Source organism: Gigantopelta aegis, chromosome 11 (assembly GCF_016097555.1).
Source record: "Gigantopelta aegis isolate Gae_Host chromosome 11, Gae_host_genome, whole genome shotgun sequence".
Lineage (NCBI taxonomy): Eukaryota > Metazoa > Mollusca > Gastropoda > Neomphalida > Peltospiridae > Gigantopelta > Gigantopelta aegis.
Genome location: NC_054709.1, coordinates 6,702,980 through 6,728,363, shown reverse-complemented (window position 1 = coordinate 6,728,363; position 25,384 = coordinate 6,702,980). Strand labels below are relative to the sequence as shown.

Here is a 25,384-nt window from a genome sequence, read left to right as displayed (position 1 = left end):
ATTAATATTATATGCAGAAAATATATATTTAATATGTAATTACAACCGGTAAACATTATCTGTTAGTCGATAGCATCTTAAAATGTGCAGCAAACTCAGGAATGTCCCTTTAACAACAAAATGTTCCAAGATTCCATGTCCAATATTTCATGAACTGAAACATTATAATAAAAACATGGTTCATTTATTATGTATCTATTTTGCAAATTTGGAGACTATTTTACGTTGTTGTCATACTGAAGAAAACAAATATGACATGTTAAAAAAATATAGTATTATAAAATTAAGTGCTCTTAGCAGAGATGAGGAAACTACTGCTTACCCTCCAACCGGAAATAGTTTCTTCCTGGTATGTGATGCTAATTCCTCTCCACCAGATGCGCACACTGTCAGCACCGTGGGAGAAAATACGGACTTCTTGTGGGTAGTGGAAGGCAGCTGTATTCAAACAAAAAACACAGGTACAATTAGTGTTGGGATTCGGTTGGAATTCCATCACTGATTATCGGGTATAATCGGTTGGCACCAACCGATCAACTTTCGATTGCACAGTCGGTTACAATTATATGAACATCAGCAGGAATTGAGATATAAGGACATTGCCCCTATCGTAGTGTCTACCGGGATCTATTCCCTACAAGTGGCTAAGTTTACCTGTAATAACTACCGTATTTAATATCCGCGTTCGTCATGTAGAACGGACTGGACGTAGCCCAGTGGTAAAGCGTTCGCTTGATGCGCGATCAGTCTAGGATCGATCCCCGTCGATGGACCCATTGGGCTATTTCTGGTTCCAGCCAGTGCTCCACAACTGGTGTAACAAAGGCCGTGGTATGTACTATACTGTCTGTGGGATGGTGCATATAAAAGATCCCTTGCTGCTAATCGAAATGAGTAGCCCATGTAGTGGCGACAACGGGTTTCCTCTCTTAAAATCTGTGTGGTCCTTAACCATATGTCTGACGCCATATAACCGTAAATAAAATATGTTGAGTACGTCGTTAAATAAAACATTTCCTTCCTTCGTCATGTAGACATGAAAATAAACACAATCCCCATAATAGTTTCACGAATTCCATCATCTACACTGGAGAAACAAATACAGTTTACATTTCCCCAGACAATCGATTATGGGTTTGTATAATCGATCATTACATCGGCAGAGCCAAACCGGGTATAATTATTCAATATCTGACGATACTGGGATCTATTTATTCGTCATTTTAATTCATGTTCATGCTTATCTCCGACTAAAGTTCAAGCACGTTGTTCTGGGTTATCTGGGCTATTAGCCATCTGAACTATTTTCCAAAAGTTTAATTCATTTAATGGCACCGCTAGAAAGTTTGTTTTGTTTAACGACACCACTGGAGCACATTGATTAATTAATTAATCATCGGCTATTGGATGTCAAACATTTGGTAATTCTGACACGTAGTCATGAGAGGAAACCCACTACATTTTTCCTAATGCAGCAAGGGTTCTTTTATATACACCATCCTACAGACAGGATAGCACATACCACGGCCTTTGATATACCAGTCGTGGTGCAGTGGCTGGAACGAGAAATAGCCCAATGGGCCTACCGACGGAGATCGATCCCAAACCGACCGTGCACCAAGCGAGCACTTTACCACTGGGCCACGTCCCGCCCCTAACACCGCTAGAGAAATTGAATCATTTTGTGCTACTGAATGTCAAATATTTAATAAGGCTCTCATAATATAATCTTCCGAGAAAGCCCGCGGCATTTTTCTATTAGCAGCAAGGGATCTTTTATGTGTATTTTCCCACTAAATGGACAGCACATACAAAAATAGTTCCAACAAGGGACTGTAAGTATTTTACCAAAAAATATTTCTATCAAGGAACAGCAAAGAGCTCGAAATATTGCTCATATCTAAAAAATGGGTAAGGTACATTTAAAATATAAGCAAACAATTTCTTAAATGTTGGCCAGATATATCATAAAGGGTTTTAACAGGACAAAATATCGCTAAAGCTGGTTTCTATAAAATGTGTAACACGTCGCCGATGACGCATAATGACGCAGACCAACGACAGTTTTATAGCGGCGGCGAATCGAGAGGGACATGGGTGATCTGCGTTGATCTTCATCTGTTATAGATTTTATGGGAACCAGCGTACGGATACTCACACCAGCCAACAGTCTCCTGAACGAACGCCTCACTCCTCGGCCCTAGCCCGGCGGAATTATACACCTGCACATCCACATAGAACATGTCCCAGGGGGTGAGGCCAATCACCACGCCCGTGTCCACTTGACCCAGAAACCGGTTGAACCTGTAGAATATGGGGTCTTCGGCGCCCATGGCCCAGTAGTTAATCTGTAAATAATGCAATTAGTCAGATAATGTGGAAAGGAATAGAAATGAAAGTTTGTTAAAGTTTGTTTTGTTTAACGACACCACTAAAGCACATTGATTTATTAATCATGGATGTCAAACATTTAATAAGTTTAGACATATAGTCTCAGAGAGAAAACCTGTCGTATTACTTATATTAGTAGCAAGGGATCTTTTATATGCACCATCCCACAGACAAAACAGCACATACCACGGTCTTTGGTATATCAGCCGTGGTGCACTGACTAGAGCAACAAATAGCCCATCGGGCCCACAAACGTAGCTAGTGGAATATAAGTAATCGCCATGTGTGTCTGTTACACGCTGTTTATATGTTTTTGAAGTTATGTCATAATAGATATGAGTAAATTGACGCACATTACTGTAAATGTTCTGTGGGAAAAACAGTATCTACATTTTGAGAGACAAATATTTTTTGGAATCGTTTACAATTTCACCATCCATCATCGGTAATAATTAATCAGCGGTCAACTTTCGATTTATGCGATCGGTTCTGAATTATGTGAACTTAAGAACGAGTTGAATAATTAGGACCATATGAACCCAATGTCACGTTCACAAGCAGGCGCCGATGCCGGATTTCTGAAAGGGGGGGGGGGGGTCCAAATGTGATCACTGATCTCTCCTTTTACACACAACAGTTAATATAATCACGTTTTACCCTTAAAGGTTATGGTCGGTTTTCAAAAAACGGAGGGGGGAGGGGGGGGGGGGGGGGGTCCGGACGCTACTGACAAGGATATGTCCTACAGTTACCTTCATTATTACCTATATGGTTAAAAAATATATCGTTATCTATTAAAGTGATACGTCAAACTAGAACGCCATGTGGGATGTAACACTTCAATGTCACACGATGACGTCATCGATTGGCACACTCCAACCTTACAGGAACATCAACCAAACGAGTTGGATGATATAAATTAAGATCAATTATTTATGGGTAGGCCTAATAAAGCTTAAGACAACTGAAACGTATTTCACTCGGGACATAAAAATGATACGAAATGGAAGCTAAGCACAGATGTAATGAAGCAGAGATGTGATTTTCCCATTTAAAAACATGATCTGATAAAAGCGATTTTAAAAGAGCTGATATTTTTCTTTTCTTTTCCTACATAAAGTTCAATTTTTCAGCGTTTCAGATCAAATTCAATATACTTTGTTTAAAATCATTTTACAAAAATAAAATGAAATCAGAAAAAAAAGCTAAAAAACCATCACATATGTGACAAAGTGACTAGTGGTATGCAACTTTAAAGATTATACCTTAATTCCCCACCCGTCGAGACTGGAACTAGGTTACCTGATATCCTCGGACTTTACCCTTCATCGTGGCTCTCGTGTCTTCCACTGGATCCCACCAAACCTGCAGGGCGGTTCCATTAAATGCGTCAGAGTTTACATTCGTAGGAGTTCCCACAGGCACTGAATGAAAAAACAAAACAGAATTGGGTGGGGTGGTAAAAAGTAACGTTTGTTTTATCTTGATTTTTTATCTTATCATCGGCTATTGAACGTCAAACATATGGTCATTATGTTACTGTTTTTAAGAGGAAACCCGCTGTCGCCACATAGGCTACTCTTTTACGACAGGCAGCAAGGGATCTTTTATTTGCGCTTCCCACAGGCTGGATAGCACAAACCATGGCCTTTGTTGAACCAATTATGGATCACTGGTCGGTGCAAATGGTTTACACCTACCCAATGAGCCTTGCGGAACACTCACTCAGGGTTTGGAGTCGGTATCTGGATTAAAAATCCCATGCCTTGACTGGGATCCGAACCCAGTACCTACCAGCCTGTACACTGATGGCCTAACCACGACGCCACCGAGGCCGGTGTATGGTAAAAACACATGCTATTGTTGTTCCCAGACCAGTTATGATGGTGGCAGAGTTGGGATGACCTGAGATCACTGTCACACTATGTGTTTCATTATCGATCGTCGGTTGTAATCGATTTGCATCTACCAATCAACGATCGATTACAAAATCGGTTAGAATTAAATGGGAGATTTGACTTATAAGCATTGTTCCCCTATTGAAATGTTCATTGGAAAAGATCCGACAATTTACTATTTTAACTTTATTTAAGGCACAGTGTCACAGATTTAAGGACCTTATTTCTCTAAAAATGGATAATAAATAAAAATTATATTAATTGTTGGAAACCAAATCTAGCTATCGCATCACCTTAACTGAACCATGATGGAGTGAAATCAATATCATCCCTCTCGGCAATTTTAATTTTTGAATTATGGATCATTGCCATAATTCAATTATTTGTTTAAAATGTCATTAATAAATGGAGTATGGTGGTTATGAAGATGGTTGAATAAAGTACATTTAGGGACAAATCAAATTATATTTGTTCAAGTAATACTTTGTTAGACCATTAAATAGGTCAGTGGTCTGTGGCAATATGCCTTTAACTGTTTATTAGCAAACCCTAACCCCCACATATTTACATCAATTCAATCAACCTAAACTTGAGGGACAATTACAGTTAACATGTTCTCGCACAATCGTTTATGGATTTTTTTAATAATCCATCATCACACAGACAGGAACAAACCAATCAATTTTCGATTATAATCGATCATTGGAACATCCCTAAATAGAGAATACTACATGAGTGGTCGTTTTAAATTGTATCTAACGAGAGCAAGCGACTCAGATACGTTTTTACCCATTAGTTGTTAATCTGAGCGTACCCGTCGTAAGGTGGGAGTTTGGGGAAATTACAACTGAACCGTCCATTTAGCCAACGTCGTCGTAACAGTTGACAGTCTGACACTAGCGTTACCCATTAGTTGTTAATCTGAGCGCACCCGTCATCAGTCGGGAGTTGGGGAAATTACAACGGAACCGTCCAGTTGCCAAACGCCGTCGTGACAGTTGACAGTCTGACACTAGCATTACCAATTACTTGTTAATCTGAGTGCACCGGTCTTAAGTCGGGAGTTGGGGAAATTACAACGGAACCGTCGAGTTGGCAAACGTCGTCGTAACAGTTGACAGTCTAACACTAGCATTACCAATTACTTGTTAATCTGAGTGCACCGGTCTTAAGTCGGGAGTTGGGGAAATTACAACGGAACCGTCCAGTTGCCAAACGCCGTCGTGACAGTTGACAGTCTGACACTAGCATTACCAATTACTTGTTAATCTGAGAGCACCCGTCATAAGTCGGGAGTTAGGGAAATTACAACGGAACCGTCGAGTTGGCCAACTTCGTCGTGACAGTTGACAGTTTAAACTTAGCATAAGGCAAGTCAACACAACTCACACGCTTCAGCGGAGAAGATCGTCTCGATGGTGGAGTTGGGTCCCATTCCCAGGTTGTTGGTGGCCTGGACCATGACCTCGTACTCCAGGTAGTAGTTCTCGTCTCCAACAAGATTGACGAACTTCCCATAGTTCCCGTCAACCCGGCCCTGAAAAACAGAATTGAATGTTTTATTTAAAGGAGCATTCCTGAGTTTGCTGCAATTTTGAAGATGTTATCGATTAACAGAGACTTTTTGACGACTGTATTTACATATCGAATATATTTTTCGGTATACAATATTAGTGGCTGTATATTAAAAGTGTTTCTGATCGTTCTAATATTTGTACTAGGTTAAATTTCATTTTATTTCCTAAAAAAAAAAAAAAAATTCGTACGTACACAATCATTTGAAGACAAAATCCAGTTTAGGCTTCTTACAAATATTAAGACGACCAGAAACACATTGAATATACAGACACTGATATTCTAAACAAGCAAATATATTTAATATATAAGTTTAATCGTAGAACTATTTTATTAGTCGGAAACATCTTACAATGTCGCAAACTCTGGAATGTCCCTATAAAGTCGCAGATCCTAGTTCTGAACCCGTGAAAATAGGCACTAAGTTTGGTTAATCCACAAACATGTAATACTTCTGAATAAAGTTCAGTAGAGAGAAACAAGAGTTGCAGAAGTTTGTTTTGTTTAACGACACCACTAGAGCACATCGATATATTAATCATCGGCTATTGGATGTCAAACATTTGGTAATTTTAACATATAGTGTTCGAGAGGATACCCGTTAAATTTGTCCATTAGTCCCACAGACAGGATAACACATACCACGGCCTTTGATATACTATTTGTGGTGCACTGGTTGGAACAAGAAATAGCCCCACGGGCCCACCGACGGGGATCGATCCGGGCAGCAAGCGAGCGCTTTACTACTGGGCTATGTCCCGCCCCCCAAGAGTCGGAAACAGAGAAATGCCCTTTAAAAAACAGACTGGAGTTCATGTCCCTAATAGTTACTTCTGAGAAATGCATTTCGTGGTATTAAAAACACCAGGATGACACTTATAGGATGTTCGAAAACGGATAGTCTAAACAATAACACAAGTATTATCTGACTTGAAGTGTCAAGGGGCGAGGCGTAGCGCATGGTTTGGGATCGATCCCCGTCAGTGAGCCCATCGGGTTATTCCTCGCCCCAGCCAGTGCACCACGACTGGTACATCAAAGACCGTGGTATGTGCTATCCTGTCTATGGGATGGTGTATATAATATAAAAGATCCCTTGCTACTAATCGAAAAAAGTAGCCCATGAAGTGGCGACAGCGGGTTTCCTCTCTCAATATCTGTGTGGTCCTTAGCCATATGTCCGATGTCAGATAACCTTAAATAAAATGTGTTCAGTGCGTTGTTAAATAAACCATTTACTTGAATTGTCAAACGCACACTAATAGTGAAAAGTAAGTCGTAGTGTTTAAATACTAGGGTCTGTTACTTTAATGGCATACTGGACACATTTTAATTTCGGTTGCTTTTTTTTTGCTTTTTTTTTTTTCGTTTTTGGTGTCGGACATACGGTTATGGACTAAACAGAGTGTTTAAATACTAGTATGTTACTTTAATGTCACACTAGACACATTTTAATTACGGGTGTTTTTTGTGGGTTTTTTTTTTTTTTTTTTTTTTGGGGGGGGGGGGGGGGGGTGGGGGTGGGTTTGGTGTCGGACATATGGTTATAGACTAAACAGATATTAAGAAAGGAAACGGGCTACCGCAACACAATGGGCTTCTATTTTCGATTAGGTCAGGTCGCAGGTTTTAACGTGCACATTCAGAACAAGCTGTTGTAGCACACGCCTGCCATGGGCGCAGGTGTCGACTTTCGCCGGCTCCTCCGTCCAGAACAGGCATTGTCGATAAACAGCAAGGAACCGTTTATATGCAGCATCAGACAGACAGGACAGAATGTACCACGACCTTTGTTACACCATGTGTGGAGCTGTGACTCGATCGACAAATAGCCCAGTGGTACCAAGGACGGAGATCGACCCTAGACCGACCGCGCATCAGGCGGGCGTTTTACTACTGGGCTATGTCCCGCCTCACCTTGAACAAAGACAACTAACACTTTACTTTTTCAACTAGTACACCCTCTGAATGACAAAAGTATTAAATCCGTATCTCTGCACAATACAGTCTAAAAGCCGTTTTGACAACAAAACACTGTCGTGGATTTTATCTATAACTTATAAAAGGATTACCACTCGCAAATTTGCGCAAGACAGAATATGAATGAATGAATGAATGAATGAATGAAACGACACCCAGCACGAAAAAAACTAAAAACATTGGCTAATAGGTTTCAAACAATGGTAAATTTATAAATTAATAAATCCATGATCAACATCGATATAAAAATGCACAGGTTAAAGTAAAACACAATCTAAAGACCTGTACAAACAATACAAATATCACAAATAAGCAAAGTTAAAATATGGAAAGAAATTCTGTATCTAGGAAAAATTGCACTCCACGAAAATGTTTAGCTCGAGTGACCTCTAGCCCTCCCCTTACTGATAAGCTGTAGTACACCAATAAGGGTAGTCCTAGAGGTGACTCGAACTACAACATGTGATGCACAGGACTATTACACTCACAGTGCTAACAAGGGAGTAGATCACCATTCTTCAGAATAATCAAATAAATAATGCTCTAGTGATTTTGTTAAACAAAATACACTAATAAACAAACACGCTTCATTCATGAGAGAGTGGCAGTCCTCCTACAAGCAGCTCTGTTTGATATTTTCCATTGCCCTGATGCCAATATGGCTGGGCTCCCAAGAAAAATATTATGTCATAGCAGGCACGGCGATAGCATGTAGACATTGGTGGTGGTGGTGGTGGTGTGTGTGTGTATGTGGGGGGGGGGGTAACTGAGATTGAGGTTGCAAAGCAAAGTGTCTAGAGGGTTCGGGGGTATGCTTCCCCGTAACACTTTGAAAACTAGATGTCTCGAAATACAATTTCCTGAATTCTACAAGTAAAATTCACTTCTGCCTTAAGATTTACTACCGATAATAGTGTTGATCCCATGCCCCTGCCCCCACCCACCCCACCTCAGTTCTCCGCCGTGCCTGCTTAGTGGACATTGTTCTATAAGTTGATTTATTTTATGTTGTTTTGTAAGTTGATTTACTTAATGTCGTTTTTTAAAGTGCAGGCAGTTGAAACAATTGCAACCCGCTACCCACCAAGCAATAATGGCAGTCTTTACGATTGGGTACAGTATGAGAGTTACCTTTCTGAACAAGCCCCCTCCAATACCGCCGGTATCAAGCCGTCTCCAGTACACATTGTAGCCAATACCATGTCCGCCATGTTCTTCACGAGACAGAGGCTGGAAAATAAAAAAAGGATATTCTTAACATTAACATGTGCGGCGCATTCAGCACATAGGTTTCACACTCGCGCTTTCTTGACTACGCTTTATAGTATAACAGTCTAAAGCAAAACAACAGCACCAGCGCCAGCAACAGACAACAACACTAATAAAAAAACCTCTAAAACAAACCCGACCATGCCTCCATAAAAGTTTGAGTTTTGTTTAACGAAACCACAATAGCACAATGATTTATTTCTCATTGGCTATTGGATGTCAAACATTTCTGACATTTAGTCTTGGAGAGAAAGCCCGCTACATTTTTAATATAGTAGCAATGGGTAGTTTTTACGCACCATCCCACAGACAGGATAACACATACCATGGTCTTTGATATACTAGTCGCGGTACACTGGCTGAGAAATGGATCCATCGATGATCCTAATACAACTGCATCCCGCCCAAGAAATTATGACCCCCAGAATAACTAGCTTCAGTTACCGACCTCGTTGGTGTAGTGGTTAAGCCATCGGTCTTAAGGTTGGTGGGAACTGGGTTCGAATCCATGTACCGGTTCCCACCCAGAGCGAGTGTAACGACTCAATGGGTAGGTGTAAGGCCACTACACCGACGTCTTCTGTTTATTGGGTCTAACCACTACACCACTGAGGCAGGTCGAATTATTGTGTCCTGCATTCTTGTGATACTGGGGCGGGAGTTAGCTGTCGGTAGAGTGTTCGCTTGAGCAGGATTGAACCACCTCGGTGGATCCATTCAACTGATTGGGACTTTTTTCCATCCAACCAAAGAAAGAAATGTTTTATTTAACGACGCACACAACACGTTTTATTTACGGTTATATGGCGTCAAACATATGGTTAAGGACCACACAGATAATAAGAGAGGAAACCCGCTATTGCCACTTCATGGGCTACTCTTTTCGATTAGCAGCAAGGGATCTTTTATATGCACCATCCCACAGACAGGGTAGTACATATCACGGCTTTTGTCGTGGTGCACTGGCTGGAACGAGAAATAACCCAATGGGCCCACCAACGGGGATCGATCCCAGACCGAGTGCTGTACTACTGGGCTATGTCCCGTCCCTCCATCCAACCAGTGCACCACAAAGGTCAAAGGTCATGGCAATTGCTTTTCTGTCTGTGGCAAAGTGCATACAGACGTTCTCGTGCTGCATTAGGACAAATGTAGCAGGTTTCCCCAGATAATAACTAAATGTTTGACATCCAATAGCCAATGATTAATTAATCAATGTGCTCTAGTGTTTTCTTTAAACAAAACAAATGTTTCTATTGTGATACTTACCTCCCACTTGATTGTGAGATCGCCCACACTTCCCCCTCCTCCGCGGATTTTAGACGGCGCTATTGCTGGTGGAGCACTTTTTGTGTGAACGTAGGCTGAAACAAAGCAAAATGATGGAAGACAGACAGACAGACAGACAGACCTATATTTTATTAGTCTCACCTTATTACAACAGATTAAAATGGAGCATATACATACAAGCAATATATATATATATGTATATATATATATATATATATATATATATATATATATATATATATATATATATATAGATATAGATATATATATATCTACATCTATCTATCTATCTATCTATCTATCTATCTATATATATATATATCTATATCTATATATGTGTATATATATATATATATATATAGAGAGAGAGAGAGAGAGAGAGAGAGAGAGAGAGAGAGAGAGAGAGAGAGAGAGAGAGAGAGAGAGAGAGAGAGAGAGAGAGAGAGAGAGAGAGATATATAATTTTAATGAGCCATTCTGATTGAATATATGGATGAATAAATTAATGAATAAATGGATGGATGAATACATTGAAGAATACATTGATGAATACATTGATGAATGAACGAACGAACGAACGAACGAACGAACGAACGAACGAACGAACAAACAAACGCACGAACTAACAAACACATGAACGAACAAAAACATGAACGAACAAACGTACGAACTAACAGATATATGAACTAACAGACACATGAACTAACAGTCGCATGAACTAACAGACACATGAACTAACAGACGCATGAACGAACACCCACATGAACTAACAGACACATTAACTAACAGTCGCATGAACTAACAGACACATGAACTAACAGACGCATGAACTAACAGACACATGAACTAACAGTCGCATGAACGAACACACACATGAACTAACAGACACATGAACTAACAGTCGCATGAACTAACAGACACATCAACTAACAGTCGCATGAACTAACAGACACATCAACTAACAGACGCATGAACTAACAGACACATGAACTAACAGACACACGAACTAACAGATACATTAACTAACAGACACATGAACTAACAGACGCATGAACGAACAAACACATGAACTAACAAACACACGAAAACATGAACTAACAGACACGAACTAACAAACGCATGAACTAACAGACACATGAACTAGCAGACACATGAACTAACAAACACATGAATTAACAAATACACGAACACATGAACTAGCAGACACATGAACTAACAGACACATGAACTAGCAGACACATGAACTAACAGACACATGAACTAGTAGACACATGAACTAACAAACACATGAACTAACAAATACAAGAACACATGAACTAGCAGACACATGAACTAACAGACACATGAACTAACAAATACACGAACACATCAACTAGCAGACACATGAACTAACAGACACATGAAGTAACAAACACATGAACTAACAAATACACGAACACATGAACTAGCAGACACATGAACTAACAGACACATGAACTAGCAGACACATGAACTAACAGACACATGAACTAGCAGACACATGAACTAACAAACACATGAACTAACAAATACACGAACACATGAACTAGCAGACACATGAACTAACAGACACATGAACTAACAAATACACGAACACATGAACTAGCAGACACATGAACTAACAGACACATGAACTAACAAACACACGAACGAACAAACACACGAACGAACAAACATATGAACGAACAAACACATGAACGAACAGACACATGAACTAACAGACGCATGAACTAACAGACACATGAACTAACAGTCGCATGAACGAAAACACATGAACTAACAGACACATGAACTAACAGTCGCATGAACTAACAGACACATCAACTAACAGTCGCATGAACTAACAGACACATCAACTAACAGACGCATGAACTAACAAACACATGAACTAACAGACACACGAACTAACAGATACATTAACTAACAGACGCATGAATTACAGACGCATGAACGAACAAACACATGAACTAACAAACACATGAACTAGCAGACACATGAACTAACAAACACATGAACTAACAAATACACGAACACATGAACTAGAAGACACATGAACTAACAGACACATGAACTAGCAGACACATGAACTAACAGACACATGAACTAGCAGAGACATGAACTAACAAACACATGAACTAACAAATACAGGAACACATGAACTAGCAGACACATGAACTAACAGACACATGAACTAACAAATACACGAACACATGAACTAGCAGACACATGAACTAACAGACACATGAACTAACAAACACATGAACTAACAAATACACAAACACATGAACTAGCAGACACATGAACTAACAAACACATGAACTAACAAATACACGAACACATGAACTAACAGACACATGAACTAACAGACACATGAACTAGCAGACACATGAACTAACAGACACATGAACTAGCAGACACATGAACTAACAAACACATGAACTAACAAATACAGGAACACATGAACTAACAGACACATGAACTAACAGACAAATGAACTAACAAACACACGAACAACACAACTACACAGAACACATGAACTAACAGACACATGAACTAACAAACACACAAACGAACAAACACACGAACGAACAAACATATGAACGAACAGTCACATGAACTAACAAACACATGAACTAACAAATACAAGAACACATGAACTAGCAGACACATGAACTAACAGACACATGAACTAACAAATACACGAACACATGAACTAGCAGACACATGAACTAACAGACACATGAACTAACAAACACATGAACTAACAAATACACGAACACATGAACTAGCAGACACATGAACTAACAGACACATGAACTAGCAGACACATGAACTAACAGACACATGAACTAGCAGACACATGAACTAACAAACACATGAACTAACAAATACACGAACACATGAACTAGCAGACACATGAACTAACAGACACATGAACTAACAAATACACGAACACATGAACTAGCAGACACATGAACTAACAGACACATGAACTAACAAACACACGAACGAACAAACACACGAACGAACAAACATATGAACGAACAAACACATGAACGAACAGACATGAACTAACAGACGCATGAACTAACAGACACATGAACTAACAGTCGCATGAACGAAAACACATGAACTAACAGACACATGAACTAACAGTCGCATGAACTAACAGACACATCAACTAACAGACGCATGAACTAACAAACACATGAACTAACAGACACACGAACTAACAGATACATTAACTAACAGACGCATGAATTACAGACGCATGAACGAACAAACACATGAACTAACAAACACATGAACTAGCAGACACATGAACTAACAAACACATGAACTAACAGTCGCATGAACTAACAGACACATCAACTAACAGACGCATGAACTAACAGACACATGAACTAACAGACACACGAACTAACAGATACATTAACTAACAGACACATGAACTAACAGACGCATGAACGAACAAACACATGAACTAACAAACACACGAAAACATGAACTAACAGACACGAACTAACAAACACATGAACTAGCAGACACATGAACTAACAAACACATGAACTAACAAATACTCGAACACATGAACTAGCAGACACATGAACTAACAGACACATGAACTAGCAGACACATGAACTAACAGACACATGAACTAGCAGACACATGAACTAACAAACACATGAACTAACAAATACAAGAACACATGAACTAGCAGACACATGAACTAACAGACACATGAACTAACAAATACACGAACACATGAACTAGCAGACACATGAACTAACAGACACATAAACTAACAAACACATGAACTAACAAATACACAAACACATGAACTAGCAGACACATGAACTAACAAACACATGAACTAACAAATACACGAACACATGAACTAGAAGACACATGAACTAACAGACACATGAACTAGCAGACACATGAACTAACAGACACATGAACTAGCAGACACATGAACTAACAAACACATGAACTAACAAATACAGGAACACATGAACTAGCAGACACATGAACTAACAGACAAATGAACTAACAAATACACGAACACATGAACTAACAGACACATGAACTAACAAACACACAAACGAACAAACACACGAACGAACAAACATATGAACGAACAGTCACATGAACTAACAAACACATGAACTAACAAATACAAGAACACATGAACTAGCAGACACATGAACTAACAGACACATGAACTAACAAATACACGAACACATGAACTAGCAGACACATGAACTAACAGACACATGAACTAACAAACACATGAACTAACAAATACACGAACACATGAACTAGCAGACACATGAACTAACAGACACATGAACTAGCAGACACATGAACTAACAGACACATGAACTAGCAGACACATGAACTAACAAACACATGAACTAACAAATACACGAACACATGAACTAGCAGACACATGAACTAACAGACACATGAACTAACAAATACACGAACACATGAACTAGCAGACACATGAACTAACAGACACATGAACTAACAAACACACGAACGAACAAACACACGAACGAACAAACATATGAACGAACAAACACATGAACGAACAGACACATGAACTAACAGACGCATGAACTAACAGACACATGAACTAACAGTCGCATGAACGAAAACACATGAACTAACAGACACATGAACTAACAGTCGCATGAACTAACAGACACATCAACTAACAGACGCATGAACTAACAAACACATGAACTAACAGACACACGAACTAACAGATACATTAACTAACAGACGCATGAATTACAGACGCATGAACGAACAAACACATGAACTAACAAACACATGAACTAGCAGACACATGAACTAACAAACACATGAACTAACAAATGCAGGAACACATGAACTAGCAGACACATGAACTAACAGACACATGAACTAACAAATACACGAACACATGAACTAACAGACACATGAACTAACAAACACACAAACGAACAAACACACGAACGAACAAACATATGAACGAACAGTCACATGAACGAACAGACACATGAACTAACAGACGCATGAACTAACAGACACATGAATTAACAGTCGCATGAACGAACACACACATGAACTAACAGACACATGAACTAACAGTCGCATGAACTAACAGACACATCAACTAACAGTCGCATGAACTAACAGACACATCAACTAACAGACGCACGAACTAACAGACACACGAACTAACAGATACATTAACTAACAGACACATGAAGTAACAGACGCATGAACGAACAAACACATGAACTAACAAACACACGAACACATGAACTAACAGACACATGAACTAACAGACACATGAACTAGCAGACACGTGAACTAAGAGACACATGAACTAGCAGACACATGAACTAACAAACACATGAACTAGCAGACACATGAACTAACAGACACATGAACTAGCAGACACATGAACACATGAACTAACAAACACATGAACTAAGACACATGAACTAGCAGACACATGAACACATGAACTAGCAGACACATAAACTAACAGACACATGAACTAGCAGACACATGAACTAACAAACACATGAACTAACAAATACACGAGCACATGAACTAGCAGACACATGAACTAACAGACACATGAACTAGCAGACACATGAACTAACAGACACATGAACTAGCAGACACATGAACTAACAAACACATGAACTAACAAATACAAGAACACATGAACTAGCAGACACATGAACTAACAGACACATGAACTAACAAATACACGAACACATGAACTAGCAGACACATGAACTAACAGACACATGAACTAACAAACACATGAACTAACAAATACACGAACACATGAACTAGCAGACACATGAACTAACAGACACATGAACTAGCAGACACATGAACTAACAGACACATGAACTAGCAGACACATGAACTAACAAACACATGAACTAACAAATACACGAACACATGAACTAGCAGACACATGAACTAACAGACACATGAACTAACAAATACACGAACACATGAACTAGCAGACACATGAACTAACAGACACATGAACTAACAAACACACGAAGGAACAAACACACGAACGAACAAACATATGAACGAACAAACACATGAACGAACAGACACATGAACTAACAGACGCATGAACTAACAGACACATGAACTAGCAGTCGCATGAACGAAAACACATGAACTAACAGACACATGAACTAACAGTCGCATGAACTAACAGACACATCAATTAACAGTCGCATGAACTAAAAGACACATCAACTAACAGACGCATGAACTAACAAACACATGAACTAACAGTCGCATGAACTAACAGACACATCAACTAACAGACGCATGAACTAACAGACACATGAACTAACAGACACACGAACTAACAGATACATTAACTAACAGACACATGAACTAACAGACGCATGAACGAACAAACACATGAACTAACAAACACACGAAAACATGAACTAACAGACACGAACTAACAAACACATGAACTAACAGACACATGAACTAGCAGACACATGAACTAACAAACACATGAACTAACAAATACTCGAACACATGAACTAGCAGACACATGAACTAACAGACACATGAACTAGCAGACACATGAACTAACAGACACATGAACTAGCAGACACATGAACTAACAAACACATGAACTAACAAATACAAGAACACATGAACTAGCAGACACATGAACTAACAGACACATGAACTAACAAATACACGAACACATGAACTAGCAGACACATGAACTAACAGACACATGAACTAACAAACACATGAACTAAAAAATACACAAACACATGAACTAGCAGACACATGAACTAACAAACACATGAACTAACAAATACACGAACACATGAACTAGAAGACACATGAACTAACAGACACATGAACTAGCAGACACATGAACTAACAGACACATGAACTAGCAGACACATGAACTAACAAACACATGAACTAACAAATACAGGAACACATGAACTAGCAGACACATGAACTAACAGACACATGAACTAACAAATACACGAACACATGAACTAACAGACACATGAACTAACAAACACACAAACGAACAAACACACGAACGAACAAACATATGAACGAACAGTCACATGAACTAACAAACACATGAACTAACAAATACAAGAACACATGAACTAGCAGACACATGAACTAACAGACACATGAACTAACAAATACACATGAACACATGAACTAGCAGACACATGAACTAACAGACACATGAACTAACAAACACATGAACTAACAAATACACGAACACATGAACTAGCAGACACATGAACTAACAGACACATGAACTAGCAGACACATGAACTAACAGACACATGAACTAGCAGACACATGAACTAACAAACACATGAACTAACAAATACACGAACACATGAACTAGCAGACACATGAACTAACAGACACATGAACTAACAAATACACGAACACATGAACTAGCAGACACATGAACTAACAGACACATGAACTAACAAACACACGAACGAACAAACACACGAACGAACAAACATATGAACGAACAAACACATGAACGAACAGACACATGAACTAACAGACGCATGAACTAACAGACACATGAACTAACAGTCGCATGAACGAAAACACATGAACTAACAGACACATGAACTAACAGTCGCATGAACTAACAGACACATCAACTAACAGACGCATGAACTAACAAAACACATGAACTAACAGACACACGAACTAACAGATACATTAACTAACAGACGCATGAATTACAGACGCATGAACGAACAAACACATGAACTAACAAACACATGAACTAGCAGACACATGAACTAACAAACACATGAACTAACAAATGCAGGAACACATGAACTAGCAGACACATGAACTAACAGACACATGAACTAACAAATACACGAACACACATGAACTAACAGACACATGAACTAACAAACACACAAACGAACAAACACACGAACGAAACAAACAAACATATGAACGAACAGTCACATGAACGAACAGACACATGAACTAACAGACGCATGAACTAACAGACACATGAACTAACAGTCGCATGAACGAACACACACATGAACTAACAGACACATGAACTAACAGTCGCATGAACTAACAGACACATCAACTAACAGTCGCATGAACTAACAGACACATCAACTAACAGACGCACGAACTAACAGACACACGAACTAACAGATACATTAACTAACAGACACATGAAGTAACAGACGCATGAACGAACAAACACATGAACTAACAAACACACGAACACATGAACTAACAGACACATGAACTAACAGACACATGAACTAGCAGACACGTGAACTAAGAGACACATGAACTAGCAGACACATGAACTAACAAACACATGAACTAGCAGACACAAGAACTAACAGACACATGAACTAGCAGACACATGAACACATGAACTAACAAACACATGAACTAAGACACATGAACTAGCAGACACATGAACACATGAACTAGCAGACCCATGAACTAACAGACACATGAACTAGCAGACACATGAACACATGAACTAACAAACACATGAACTAAGACACATGAACTAGCAGACACATGAACACATGAACTAGCAGACACATGAACTAACAGACACATGAACTAGCAGACACATGAACACATGAACAAACAAACACATGAACTAACAGACACATGAACTAGCAGACACATGAACACATGAACTAGCAGACACATGAACTAACAGACACATGAACTAGCAGACACATGAACTAACAAACACATGAACTAACAGACACATGAACTAACATACACATGACCTAACAGACACATGAACACATGAACTAACAAACACATGAACTAACAGCCACATGAACTAGCAGACACATGAACTAACAAATACACGAACACATGAACTAGCAGACACATGAACTAACAAACACATGAACTAACAAATACACGAACACATGAACTAGAAGACACACGAACTAACAGACACATGAACTAACAAACACACGAACGAACAAAAACACGAACGAACAAACATATGAACGAACAAACACATGAACGAACAGACACATAAACTAACAGACACATGAACTAGCAGACACATGATCTAACAAACACATGAACTAACAAATACACGAACACATGAACTAGAAGACACATGAACTAACAGACACATGAACTAGCAGACACATGAACTAACAGACACATGAACTAGCAGACACATGAACTAACAAACACATGAACTAACAAATACACGAACACATGAACTAGCAGACACATGAACTAACAGACACATGAACTAACAAATACACGAACACATGAACTAACAGACACATGAACTAACAAACACACAAACGAACAAGCACACGAACGAACAAACATATGAACGAACAGTCACATGAAGGAACAGACACATGAACTAACAGACGCATGAACTAACAGACACATGAACTAACAGTCGCATGAACGAACACACACATGAACTAACAGACACATGAACTAACAGTCGCATGAACTAACAGACACATCAACTAACAGTCGCATGAACTAACAGACACATCAACTAACAGACGCATGAACTAACAGACACACGAACTAACAGATACATTAACTAACAGACACATGAAGTAACAGACGCATGAACGAACAAACACATGAACTAACAAACACACGAACACATGAACTAACAGACACATGAACTAACAGACACATGAACTAGCAGACACTTGAACTAAGAGACACATGAACTAGCAGACACATGAACTAACAAACACATGAACTAGCAGACACATGAACTAACAGACACATGAACTAGCAGACACATGAACACATGAACTAACAAACACATGAACTAAGACACATGAACTAGCAGACACATGAACACATGAACTAGCAGACACATGAACTAACAGACACATGAACTAGCAGACACATGAACACATGAACAAACAAACACATGAACTAACAGACACATGAACTAGCAGACACATGAACACATGAACTAGCAGACACATGAACTAACAGACACATGAACTAGCAGACACATGAACTAACAAACACATGAACTAACAGACACATGAACTAACAGACACATGAACACATGAACTAACAAACACATGAACTAACAGACACATGAACTAGCAGACACATGAACTAACAAATACACGAACACATGAACTAGCAGACACATGAACTAACAAACACATGAACTAACAAATACACGAACACATGAACTAGAAGACACACGAACTAACAGACACATGAACTAACAAACACACGAACGAACAAAAACACGAACGAACAAACATATGAACGAACAAACACATGAACGAACAGACACATAAACTAACAGACACACGAACTAACAAACACATGAATTAACAGACACACGAAATAACAGACACATAAACTAACAGACACACGAACGAACACATGAACTAACAAACACATGGACGAACAAACCTATGAACTAAACAAAGAATGAATAAGTGAAATAACGAAAGTTGCCTTCATACAATATAAAAATATGTGGCCATGTTTTCGAGAAATTAATTAATATATAAAACAGCACAAAATCACCAGGCTTCTTGTTATTCTAAAGGGGAATACATTTCCATGTAATTTCAGCTTTGCAACATGTAATTTCAGCTTTGCAACATGTAATTTCATGTTTTGCAACAAGAGCCAAATAATATCGAAGAATGGCGTCCAACAGTACGAAAATTAATGTTGATGGTCTACATATGGCCGAATCGAAAGGAGGGACAGGGATGAAAAGAAAGGAAGACAAAAATGTTCCTTCTAATAAGATCAGGTCAGGTCATAGGGCAAGCTGTTGTAGCGCACGCTCCTTCTTATTTCAAAACTGCCCTTTTTGTCCAGCTAGATCAGACCCCCGAGTTCCGGTGCCCTTTTTGTCCAGCTAGATCAGAACCTCCGGTGCCCTTTTTGTCCAGCTAGATCAGACCCCGAGTTCCGGTGCCCTTTTTGTCCAGCTAGATCAGACCCCGAGTTCCGGTGCCCTTTTTGTCCAGCTAGATCAGACCCCGAGTTCCGGTGCCCTTTTTCATTTTTCTGTTTTACTTCTGCTCCACTCCCACAGATATTATTGGCCAGATACAGCTTATAAAATATATTCGAAAGAGTAGTTTTAAAACTGCAAAAAAAGGCATATACCTGACGGCAGACTTGCTGGTCCCGACCCATATAGATTGACAGCTCGGACTCTGAAGCGATAATCGTTTCCAGGACGAAGATGTTCCACGTTTGCCCTCAGTTTGGTGTCCTCATCCGTGATTGCGTCCCTAACAAGCAAACCTGGGAAATACACAGACTGTTATTGTTTAATCACATAAATCTGGGAAAAACAGAGACTGCTATTGTTAAATCGGGTAAACCTGGGGAAAACAGAGACTGTTATTGTTAAATCGCATAAACCTGGGAAAAACAGAGTGTTATTGTTTAATCACTTAAACCAGGAAAAACAGACACTTATTGTTTAATTGCATCAACCTGGGAAAAAACACCAGAGGCTGTTATTATATATACAGGTTTTGACCAAATACCCTTCAAAACAGACGCAATATGAGAGTGAGAGTGAGAGTGAGAGTGTGAGAGAGAGAGAGAGAGAGAGAGGGGGGTGGGGGTATATTAAATAATAATAAAGAAGAAGAAAATGTCTACTTAATTCAATAGAACTTCGACGCTAGGCGCTAGGCGACTTAATAACAACACTTACGCGAGATGATCACTCTCCAATTGGACTTGAACATGGTCATGGCCTCAATCATGTAGTACTCCACCGGTCGCCCGTGGTCGGTGCCGGCCGTCCAGATCACCTGGGCCCCGTAACTCGTCACAGTGGCAGCGTCCACGTGAACACCGGCCGGCTCGCCGGGAGGGCCTATGAGATATATATTAATTATATTAATTGCACAATGAAGACGCATCCCACTGGCGGATCTAAGGGGTCCGCCCCCCCCCCCCCCCCCCCCCCACCTCCAAAAGATTTTCTGCATCTGCTACTGTATCTGAATACAGTACACAGGACTATAGCACTTTCGCGTATTTTAAATATATTCACACGCAAATCATTAACTCAGCGTTCTGGTTAACCGATCAGAAGTAAGGTTGGTAGGTACTGGATCCATCATAGTAATTTTAACATCTCTCTATGTGAATGTGTTTCTCTCTCTCTCTCTCTCTCTCTCTCTCTCTCTCTCTCTCTCTCTCTCTCTCTCTCTCTCTCTCTCTCTCTCTCTCTCTCTCTCTCTCTCTCTCTCTCTGTCTCTGTCTCTTTCCCTGTGTCTCTCTCACTCTCTCTGTCTCTCTGTGTGTAGCTGGGTCTCTCTCTCTCTCTCTCTCTCTCTCTCTCTCTCTCTCTCTCTCTCTCTCTCTCTGTCTCTCTCTCTCTCTGTCTCTCTCTCTCTCTCTCTCTCTCTCTCTCTCTGTCTCTCTCTCTGTCTCTCTCTCTCTCTCTCTCTCTCTCTCTCTCTCTCTCTCTCTCTCTCTCTCTCTCTCTCTCTCTCTCTCTCTCTCTCTCTCTCTCTCACACTCTATTTCTCTTTCTCTCTCGCTATCTCTCTCACTGTCACTAACCCGTAACTATTAACACAATGTCTTGGACAGGCAGCCCAGATAACGTGTTTGAACCTTAATTGGATATACTTAACAACAAGTTCGATATGATATGATCAAATACCAGCCACTTTAAAATAGGCAGATCTGATAACTTACCAACATCTTTGAGACGGGCTGATATGATCCCTTACCAACACCTTCGAGACGGGCTGATATGATCACTTATCAATACGCTCGAGACAGGCTGATATGATCATTTATCAACACCTTCGAGACAGGCTGATATGATCATTTACCAACACCTTCGAGACGGGCTGATACGATCATTTACCAACACTTTCGAGGTAGGCTGATACGACCACTTACCAACCACTTTGAGGTAGGCTGATACGACCACTTACCAACTACTTTGAGGTAGGCTGATCTGGTATCTGACTGGAGAGCTGACACTGCAGAACACTGGTACTCGCCTGCATGATGGAACTGTGCGTTCTGGATGTACAGACCTGACTTGATGGGCGTCAGCTCCTGAAAAACAGAACACCGAAACACATGATGCATAAAATGGTAATAGTAGTGGGATGCAACCTGGTGGAAAAGCGCTCGCCTGATGTGCGGTCTGTGTAGGATCGATCCCTGTCGGTGGGTCCATTTGGCTATTTATATTTCCAGTCAATGCACTACGACTGGTGTATAAAAAGTAGTATGTAGTACGTGATGTCATATCTGTGGGATGGTGCATATAAAAGATCCCTTGCTACTAATGGGAAAAAACAGATAGCGCGTTTCCTCTCTAAGACTATATGTCAAAATTATGAAATGTTTGACATCCAATAGCCAAGGATAATTAAATCAATGTTCTCTAGTGGTGTCGTTCTATGATCATCACCACTACTGTTATCATCACCACCATCATCATTATATCAATACAAATTATATCATCATCACCACTACCATTATCATCATTACAACCAATATCATTATATCAATACAACTTATATCATCATCACCAGTACCATTATCATCATATCAATACAAATTATATGATCATCACCGCTACCATTATCATCATTACAACCAATATCATTATATCAATACAAATTATATCATCATCATCACCACCACCACTATCATCATATCAATACAAATTATATCATCATCACCACTACCATCATCATCACCACCAAATCCATCATATCAATACAAATTCTATCATCATCACCACCACCAAATTCATCATATCAATACAAATTCTATCATCATCACCACTACCATTATCATCATTACAACCAACATCATCATATCAATACAAATTATATGATCATCACCACTACCATTATCATCATTACAACCAACATTATATCAATACAAATTATATCATCATCACAACTACCATCATCACCACCACTATCATCGTCATATCAATACAAATTATATCATCATCACCACCACCAAATTCATCATATCAATACAAATTATATCATCACCACCAACATCATCTTCGTCATCATCAATCAATACAAACTGTTCCATCATCACCATTACTATCATCATCATATCAATACAAATTATATCATCATCACAATTACCATCATCATCATATCAATACAAATTATATCATCATCACCATTACCATCATCATCATATCAATACAAATTATATCATCATCACAAATACCACCATCATCATCACAACCATCTTCATCATATCAAAACAAATTATACCATCATCATCATCACCAACATCTTCATCATAATCATCATTATCATCATCATCATATCAATACAAATTCTACTATCACCACCACTAACTCTACTATCATCACCACTGCTACCACCATCACCATCATCATCATTATCATCATATTGGTACAAATTATACTAGCATCACCACTACCATCATTATCTCCACCATCTTCATCTACTTTCATCATGATCACTATGATCATGCTCACCTGGACAAAGTGGTTGTTCTCGTCCGGATCAATGACGTGGCCGTTAAACCTCCACATGTACACGAGGTCTATGTGGGGGTTATAGGAAGCTTGGCAGTACAGAAACGCAGTCTCGTTAACCGTCACCGTGGTCGCGGAGGGACCCGTCGTGATCGAGGCAGCCTCTGAATTTAAAAAAAACAAATGTGTAAGTCCTGGCTGTAAAGGTTTCATAGTTCGTTGAGAGAGAGAGAGAGAGAGAGAGAGAGAGAGAGAGAGAGAGAGAGAGAGAGAGAGAGAGAGAGAGAGAGAGAGAGAGAGAGAGAGAGAGAGAGAGAGAGAAAAAAGAGAAAAAAAGAGAGAGAGAGAGAGAGAAGAGAGAAGCTTGTATAGCGATACGTATCGTATC

The 25,384-nt window shown here is 39.5% G+C and overlaps 1 protein-coding gene across 1 annotated transcript in view; it reads right to left on the bottom strand.

Annotated features, from left to right (window-relative positions):
• LOC121385673 (contactin-like) overlaps positions 1 to 25,384 on the bottom strand; it is a 71,732-nt gene that overhangs the window by 2,219 nt on the left and 44,129 nt on the right. Inside the window, exons 14-23 of the mRNA XM_041516441.1 lie at positions 24,997 to 25,160; positions 23,444 to 23,570; positions 22,201 to 22,365; positions 21,639 to 21,779; positions 10,383 to 10,477; positions 8,976 to 9,074; positions 5,679 to 5,826; positions 3,694 to 3,815; positions 2,159 to 2,348; positions 323 to 438 (exon numbers count right to left, since the gene is read on the bottom strand). Of these exons, the coding sequence (XP_041372375.1) occupies positions 323 to 438; positions 2,159 to 2,348; positions 3,694 to 3,815; positions 5,679 to 5,826; positions 8,976 to 9,074; positions 10,383 to 10,477; positions 21,639 to 21,779; positions 22,201 to 22,365; positions 23,444 to 23,570; positions 24,997 to 25,160 (1,367 nt within the window). The remainder of the gene's footprint in view (positions 1 to 322; positions 439 to 2,158; positions 2,349 to 3,693; positions 3,816 to 5,678; positions 5,827 to 8,975; positions 9,075 to 10,382; positions 10,478 to 21,638; positions 21,780 to 22,200; positions 22,366 to 23,443; positions 23,571 to 24,996; positions 25,161 to 25,384) is intronic.